Source organism: Haplochromis burtoni, unplaced genomic scaffold (genome assembly GCF_018398535.1).
Source record: "Haplochromis burtoni strain Fernald_Lab_line unplaced genomic scaffold, NCSU_Asbu1 Contig_1364, whole genome shotgun sequence".
NCBI classification, from domain to species: Eukaryota; Metazoa; Chordata; class Actinopteri; order Cichliformes; family Cichlidae; genus Haplochromis; species Haplochromis burtoni.
Genome location: NW_024583725.1, coordinates 1937 through 10590, shown reverse-complemented (window position 1 = coordinate 10590; position 8654 = coordinate 1937). Strand labels below are relative to the sequence as shown.

Here is an 8654-nt window from a genome sequence, read left to right as displayed (position 1 = left end):
GCGACGCCTGACTCCACACTGAGACTGCAGTTCACATCACAGACACTGAGTGAATTCTGGTAGAGAAGCAGTATCCACTCTGAGGGCAGAAGGCTGTGGGCGTTCTTCTTCCTTTTGCAACGTCTTTGTGAGACTGGCTTCTCTGCTGTTGCTGCACTGAAGACAGGTCCCAGCTAAACACTGAGCAGGAGGTGAGAGCTGCAGGATCCTCCTTCAAACCCGCTTAGAAAAGATGTGCACTGCAAAACCTGCTCATTGTAGCGATTAATCCTGACTTTTGTTTTATTCATTTTTGTTTTTTGTAGGTTAAAGTGTTTAATATATTGTGCTCCTGATTTAATGTTGCTGATCAGTTTGAATTCATTATTATTATTATTATTTATTGAGTTTGATCAATTTTATTTTTCAAGTCGGTCAAAAAATGTTCAAAGTTTAAGTAAGGATTTAATTTCTTTTTTTATTTCAGGCAAATTGTTGCAATTTTTTCTCTTACAGACTAAAAAACAATGTTAATAAAGTTATTTTTTGTTGTAAGTTGATCTACAGTGTATTTCTTTCTTTTTTGTGTCTTTAATGTAAATAAGGATAAAGTGTTAAAGCGAGGTGTACATATAACAATTTTATAGACAAATGATACTATTTATAGTTGTGGGGGGTGCAAAATGTTTTTTTCTTCCAGGGGGGGGCATAAGAGAAGTCAGTAAGAAGCATTGGTTTAAGCTAATATGTTAAATATTGACATTAAAATGAAATGAATAAAATATATTGTGTGAATATATAATTAGACTGAGATGTGAACACCATTAGTCTCAGTACTGCTCCCAGGTCAGTGAGCTGTGTATCGATGTGTTTGACAGTGGTGTGAGTATCCAGAGCCACCTCACGGTACAAAGTGCAGTATTTAGTGGGGTGTAGCTGCAAGGTCACAGATTGCAAGCAATTACAAACACCAGTCTGAGTTAATTTATCAGGAATATTTTATAGTGATCTATAAGGAAAATTACTGTTACGTCATTAATGTGCAGGCTTTTGTATAGTACTGAATCACAAGCTCATAACAGGTTTTTAAAGCTCAATCATTAAAGTCAGTTTTGAGCAAAACAGTGAAGTAAAATGTGTAATATTTCCTGTGATATATACTGAACACTGAGTTTCTGAAAACATTTTGTTGCTCTTGATTCCATGAGAGCAGCGATTCCGTCTTCAGTCTACAGACAGTGTAACCCAGCGTCTTCATTGTGGTTGCAGTCATTAACACCGATTTTACCTTGAGGGCAATCAAAGATATTGTCCTCGGCTCCTGTGCACCGCAGCTCATCCAGCCAGATCTTGCCAGACCCTACAGAAGGAAAGAAGTGTTAGAGCAGACTGGTGTTGTGCTGTTTTTCTCTGACCCAGTGTTTTAGGCTTATGAACTATGAGTTTTTGTGAGTGGGCTCTTTTTTATTTGACAGATTTTTATCAGCCAAAATAAAGGCTTACTTTCGTTTTCTTCACTTTGTCTCTGTGCATCTTCATAAAGGTTCTTTATCTTGTGATACTATGACATAAACCACCTGCTTGCTTTGACAGTCCCTATGTTTACTTTTTTAATATACTTTTAGTTCCTATAAATTCTGTGCTACACTTACAACCTGTGCACACATTTTACATTCACCTGGAATTAGATGTGGCTTTATGAATTTATGTTACATTTTATGAGATTTCCTACTATTTGACCATAAAAAGTCAACATCTTATTATTTAATTTCTTTGAAATTTGGGAATAGCATTTTAAATAAATTACATAAATAAATAAATAAAATAAGGTTCTAGCAGTAAGATTGAGATTCATTGAAAACATTAGATGACAGAATGGGCTTGGTACCTGGGGCGGCAATAAAGGTGGAATGGACAGTCTGGAAGCCCAGCATCTTACAGATCACCAAGCCATCCACACGGTCAAATCTGTCATCACACACAGTGCCCCAGATATTGTTGTGCTTCACTTCCACTCGTCCTTGGTTTTTTCCTGGCACAAGACGCACAGTCACTGTGGTGGACAAAGTTGAGGTGACAAGATTAACAGTGGGTTTTTGTTGTTGCTGGAATCATTGTTGTTATGAAAGAGATCAGGATGGTTAACACTGGTAAAAATGTCCCTGTGAGACATTTAGTTGGTTTGCATTTCATAAATGACAAATCTGGAAATGCTAACTGACAAACACGCTGCATTTTCTGTGACTACTTCACAAAAAGCCAACTTGTGTTCTGGCGATTAAATATTTCTGCTGTGAGATTTACTTACCTGGATGACTGAGCATGCATCAAGATATTTCTGCTGTGATATAGCAGCCATACTTGTTGAATCACTATGTGCAGAGTCTGTGCTGCATGCTATTTTCATCAGTACAAATCTAATAACAAAACACTCTAAGGCTTTTATTTTCTCTCTGTCAAAAATGGTTAATGTCCCTTTAGACATTAGAATACCTTTAATACATTTTTTAATGTTTAACATCTGAGGTTTCTGAAGCTATCGCTGCTCTCAGGTCAGCATGAAGTGCACTTACACTCTGTTCCCATCTCTCCCTTCTCTCCTTTGGTACCTGGTGGCCCAGGAAGACCTGTGGAGAAAAGATTAAAGCTGACATATGAAATTACAGTAGGCCCATAATTTATTAGACAAAGACATATTTCTCCCAGTTTTGCTTTTGTACACCACTACAATAGATTTTATATCACGATGAATATTTGACTGCAGTGCAGACTTGCAACTTAAATTCAAAAGGTTTTACAAATCTTTGCATTATACACTGTCCCCTACAGAAAACAGCTGAAGTGCATGATGACAGAAAACAACATCTACAACATCTAAGTCAACAAGGTGTCAGTCATGGACCCAAATGTATCTATCACAAACAGACTGAAGCTTATACATAATTTTATTAAGGAAGATCTACAATCAAACATCTGTCTGCTTCCTGGGCGCTTGGCGCCTAATTTGTGCTTTCATCACTTCCACTTTCCCACACTTTCAAGCTCATTGCTGACATCACAGCTCTAGTTCAGTCATATTTCTGCCTGCCTTCTTCAAGCCAATCAGCCTCCAATCTGCTTACTGGTCATCTGTCATTATGTTCAATTCATTATAAAGATCTTTGTTTACTGAACTGGCTCTCACATTAAACTTCCCTGTATGAGATATCTCTTATAGATGTTGCCTAGTGGAACTTTTCTAACAAAACCAGCTCTTTTTGTGGAATATGTAACCCCCAGAAAAAGTAAGGAAAAACTAAGCTTCCAGTGTGTGAGAGAAACAAGACTCCAAGTCATATTTTCTCCATCTTTTATGGAAGCCCATTTCCACTAAAAAAAATAATAACACGTATCCATAACTCGAAATTTTGAGCTATTTTCTTTAAATTTCGACTTATTAACTTGAAATTTCAAGAAACATAGCTCGAAATTTCAAGTTACTTTTCTCAAAACTTTGAGTTAGCTCTGCCAATCAGTAATCAACGTGAATGAGGTCACTTTCTTGTTACCCGGAAGCATATGGCGCAGACTAACGCACAAAACCGGATCGCAACAAATTGGCGCTTTAGCGAGTGCGTTTGCTGATAGTAACACCATGTGATTCAGCCAATAACACAAGGATTTTATCATTTTTGAAGCCAAGCTGAAAATACTCAGCAATCTGTGCATTCATGACTGGATGTAATACCGGTAGCTTAGCTGTAGCATTTGTACCTGAGGGCTTCAGCTTCTGGGTAACGAGGAAATGACGGCATTCACGTAGATTACTGATTGGCAGCGCTAACTCGAAATTTTGAGTTAACAAGTCGAAATTTTGAGAAAATAAGTCGAAGTTTTGAGTTATGGATCCTTTTTTTAGTCGTGGAAACGGGCTTGTTGATTAAATGTGCTTACCTTGTGTTCCATTGTAACCACTTGGCCCTCTAGGACCTGTCGTGAAAATGACAAAATGAAATCTCATGAAAGAGAAAAACACAAACAGCACAAACATATAAGAATATGGATTGGTATGGGTTTAACAAATACTGTTTTAAAACACTGTTTCACATTAGTCACACTGTACACACACGGTATTCACAGCACTTCACTTGTTCCACATTGTGTCATGTCAGAGACTTTTTCCAAAATAGCGTGAATTCATTTTTCGCCTGATCATTCTTCACAGTTTCCCACAATGACAAAGTTAAAAAAAAGTCTGAAAGTTTCAAATTCTCACAAATTTATTAAAAATAAAAACATAACAAAACATATGTATTAACGCTGAAAACTGACCTCAGGTGCATCCTGTTTCCCCTGATAATTTGTCAGCTGTTACAACTTGAAAGTTTTAAATTTAGTTGGTTGGACATGATTGGGAAAAGTACATGTCTGTCTAAGGTCCTACAGTTGACAGTGCAGGTTAGAGTGCAAACCAAGCCATGAAGTCCAAGCGCTTGTCTGTAGACCTCTGAGACAGGATTGTGTCGAGGCACAGATCTGGGAACGAGTACGGAAGAATTTCTGCACCACGGAAGGTCCCAGTGAGAACAGTGGTCTCGATCATCCATAAAGACGTTTGCAACCACCATGACTCTTCTCAGAGCTGGAATCCTGATCAGTCTGAGTAATTGGGATTGGTGGGCCTTAGTCAGGGACAACACAATGGCCAAGAAGCCAATGATCACTTTACCAAACATCAAGTGATGGTATTTCTGCAGCAGGAACTGGGACACTAGTCATGGTCGAGGGAAAGATGAATGCAGTGATGGACACATTCATGATGAAAACCAGCTTCAGTGCACTCCGGACCTTGACTTAGTCAAAGGTCTCCCAACAAAACAACGGCCTCCACACGGCCAAGATAACAAAGGAGTGGCTTCAGGACCACCTGTGAACGTCCTTGAGTGACTCAGCCAGAGCCCAGACTTGAACCCACTGAATATCTCTGGAGAGATCTGATAATAGCTGTGCACCAACACTTCCCATCATGCCCAGTAGAGCCCGAGAGGATCTACTAAGAAGACTGTGAGAAACTGCCCAAAAAAGTGTGCCAAGCATGAAGCATTATACTTAAAAGACTTGCGACAGTTCTGCCAAAGTTACACCAGAAAATGTATTCAGCAAAGGCTGTGAATGTTTATGCACGTGTTATATTTTTGTTTTTTATTTTTAATAAATTTGCAAGAATTGCAAGAAAACTTTTGTCACTTTGTCTTATTGGGTATTGAGTGTAGAACTTTGAGGTGAAAATGAATTTAATTCATTATGGAATAAGGCAATAACTTGTCAAAATACAGCACAAGTGACACGCTGTGATTATTTTTTTGATACTCAGTAAGACTAAAACAATGACGTATACAGTAAATGCAAAGTATTTCCATTTTCAAATAAGGTTTGCTGTGACCTACAAAGAAAAGAAGAGGGATGAAGTTCAAATTGCCCTCAGTGTATCCACCAGTGTTCTGAGTGCTCAGTTAGGCTAGAAAAGCCTTAAATAATTTTCAGTCCGTTTATTTCTGGATTTGTGTACACATTCAGTTTTGTGTATACGTTCAGTTTTGTGTACACATTCAGTTTTGTGTACACATTCAGTTTTGTGTATACGTTCAAGACAATATATTTCTGAAGGTGGTACTGACATAAAATTCTCACCAGAGAATCAGTAACAACAGTAACAACCCATCCTATCCATACATGCACAGAAATCAAACCATATGTGTCCATAAATTATGTGTAATAATGAGAATTGACACAGGGAGAAAGTATTGAACGGATTAACAAAGGGAGGTGTATAAAGGCATGTAAAGTCATAACAGACATCTTGCAGAACTGCAGGATTGATCACTCTGCGAGCCAAATTCACCAAATCAGCTCCATCTCTGTGTGCTTCAGGACCAGTTTCCCATCAAAAATCTTTATTATCTGCCTTATTTACTTGTTTATTACGCACCAGTTGTGTACAGTGCTGCTGGCTGCTGTTTTTCTGTTTTCCTAAAATGACTTCTGACAAGAAAGCCTAATTCCTGCTATTCACTACAAAAAAATTTAACCTTTTATTGGTAGTGAATTATGCCAAATTGCTAAACGCATAGCAATTTCTAATAAAACCTCTGTAACTTTGTGAAAAACAAAGTTTCTGATTTTCACTTTCTAATATAAATATTTATTTTGTTTCTTTTCTTTATCATGTAGAAAAACTGTTAAATATGAAACTTCTTTACACTGACAGAAAGGGGAGCTTCACCGCTCCGACCGCTTAGATGGGTCGTACGTGGCCTGCAATGTAAAATTAGTTCGACAGCCCTGGCCTAGGCGGTGGCACCATAACTGCCATTAGTGATTGGGATGAAAACCAGGGATCCATTGTCAGCCCCTACGCTGGTGGGGCGTAGGGGCTTGTGGCCTTCATCAGGACCCTGATGAAGGCCACAAGCCGAAACATCTATTATTAAAGTTGTTCATCTTCCCTCAAGTGTTGCTGGAGTTTCTGCTTTGTGAATTTTTTTATCCTCTCCATGCACCTTGGAAGCAGGTGAAGTTGTGCCAGAAAATTCTTTTTGCCTTAAAGAAAACTTTGACATATTTAAACGATGCCTTCTCTGTGCGGTTAATGAATGGTGAAATAAAAAATGTCATATAGTCTTTTACAAGTCAACAAGTGCAGAGAAAGAGGATGATTGGTCGCCCTAGTGTATAATCTGCTTCAGTTTGAGTTTGAGTGAATCCGAGACACGGCTGCAATGAATTTAACCAAAAACCTTACCTGGACTGCCAGGGTCACCTTTCTCTCCCTTTGCACCTGGTCCTTGATCCCCAGGTGGACCTGCATTTGTAAAGACAACAATGGTGATTTTAAAATGTCTGTTTAACTTTTATGGGAGCAAATTTTAACTCGTAAATGTAAATTAACAAAAGACAGACATCCCAACCAGTTTCTTCTTATCTAAGGGTGACATTTGTAGTCACCTTTCAGAAGAACACCAAAGCCGTGAAACATCCAAATAACATAAACTTACATACTTGTTTCAGCTGACGATCTTAGCAGCTGCTCACAATGAATAGCCTTTCTGCAGGACAGGTTTATGGCCAGATGAGACAAAAACTGAACCATCTGGCCTCTGTTACATGCAATGGGGATGTGCAGGTGAGGTGCTGTTTCTCTTCCTCTGCTGCTCATTTTTCCCAGCCTGCACCTGGACTCACTGAGCAGTTAGCCATAAAACATTATAAAGTCTGTTTGAGGTCCACTTGCAATTTTCTCTGCTCTCTAGAGTCTGAGATTCTGCTGAGCAGAATGGAAAGACACAGTCGTTTTGACAGTTTCGGGAACAGTGTAGATGTTTTTTTGCTGCTACTAGTGAAGGCTGGCCGGCCACAGAAGTGCTTCTGGTTGTTGGTTGTGTTGTTTCTTCCTTTAGACAGGTTAGTTTGTGTTGTGACTTTTCTCTTTCTGTTCTCTTATTGATATAATGATCTTGTCTGCATTCAGGGTCCAATCCTGCCCTGACTGTTCATGACAGTTAGGGCTTTTAAAATGAAGCATATTATTTATACCTTGATGATGGTGATAACATCTGGCTCTGGAGCTGTTTGGCTGCCAGTGGTACCGGTACATTGCACAAAGTGGTTAGAATAATGAAGAACGACAATGATCTCCAAATTCTTCAACATAACCTCCAATCAAAGCTAGACGGTTAAAACTTGTTGTGTTTTCCGGTACATTTGCATAATGACTGAAGCTGGTACCACTGACTAACAATGGATGTCAGTTTCAAGTACCTTGGTGTCACAGAGGGAAACCAAACTGCTCGGAAAGTCTCAACCACAAAATACCTGCAGAGCGTAAGAAACATCCTGAGGAGTCAGCTGAATGGGAAGAACAAGTAGAGGAAGAAGGCTGTAGGGATCGATGTAGTGATACCAAGTGGTAGAAACACCAGGAAGAAGGAATGTGAGAAGCTCGAGGAATACCGAGAGCTCACAGAGGAGCCAGAGAAGAAGTGGAAGGTGAAGGCTGCCTTCCAGTCGAGAAAGGCTGGACTGAGAGAATGAAGCCCTCCCTGCTCGCCTCTTATTAAGTCTGAGAGGGTAAAAAGACATCTGGCCTTTTAAGTTTAAAGTGATACAGAGTGCTAAACAAAGTTCATGTGTGCAAATTGAAGCTATAGTCAAAGATATAAGGAAGAGGAAGGAAGGCTCTTTTTATTATAAATTGCTTGAAGTGAGTTTGACTCTGGCCGTCGTTTTAGAGAACCTGTGAGGAAGAACAAGAGACTCCAGGTGTTCGATTTTGTATTGTTGATTGTCATTTATGCTTAGAAACATTTACTTATATATGCTTAGAAGTATATAATCATTGGTAGATTGAAAGGATGTCTCATCCTAAAAGAGGTCTGTATTAACTCTGTGTACATTCCTCTACACGAGTGTCCTGCTATAAATCACATACCCCCTAGGAGAGGGTTTATCTTTTCTTATTGATTTATGGTATAGCAAACACACGTATGTCTGTTTTAGTCTAAGTGCTCTTTGTTTATAAATGAACTGTTGGACTTCCTCATCGTGTTATCTAGGGTGAACCATCTAGGGTTACTCTCTTCCTGACCAAGGATGTTTGTTGTGTGCCTTTGTGCGTATAGGACCCTTTGATCAGCAGT

The 8654-nt window shown here is 39.0% G+C and overlaps 1 protein-coding gene across 1 annotated transcript; it reads right to left on the bottom strand.

Annotated features, from left to right (window-relative positions):
- Nucleotides 1-959: 959 nt before the first annotated feature.
- LOC102304579 (macrophage receptor MARCO) lies at nt 960-6820 on the bottom strand (the record flags this gene model as incomplete). Its single annotated transcript, XM_005952153.2, is given in 5 exon segments — nt 960-1339; nt 1868-2032; nt 2553-2606; nt 3913-3948; nt 6761-6820. Coding segments are annotated over 5 exon segments (446 nt in total), but the record flags the coding sequence as incomplete, so codon positions are not given.
- Between the last annotated feature and the right edge of the window lie 1834 nt (nt 6821-8654).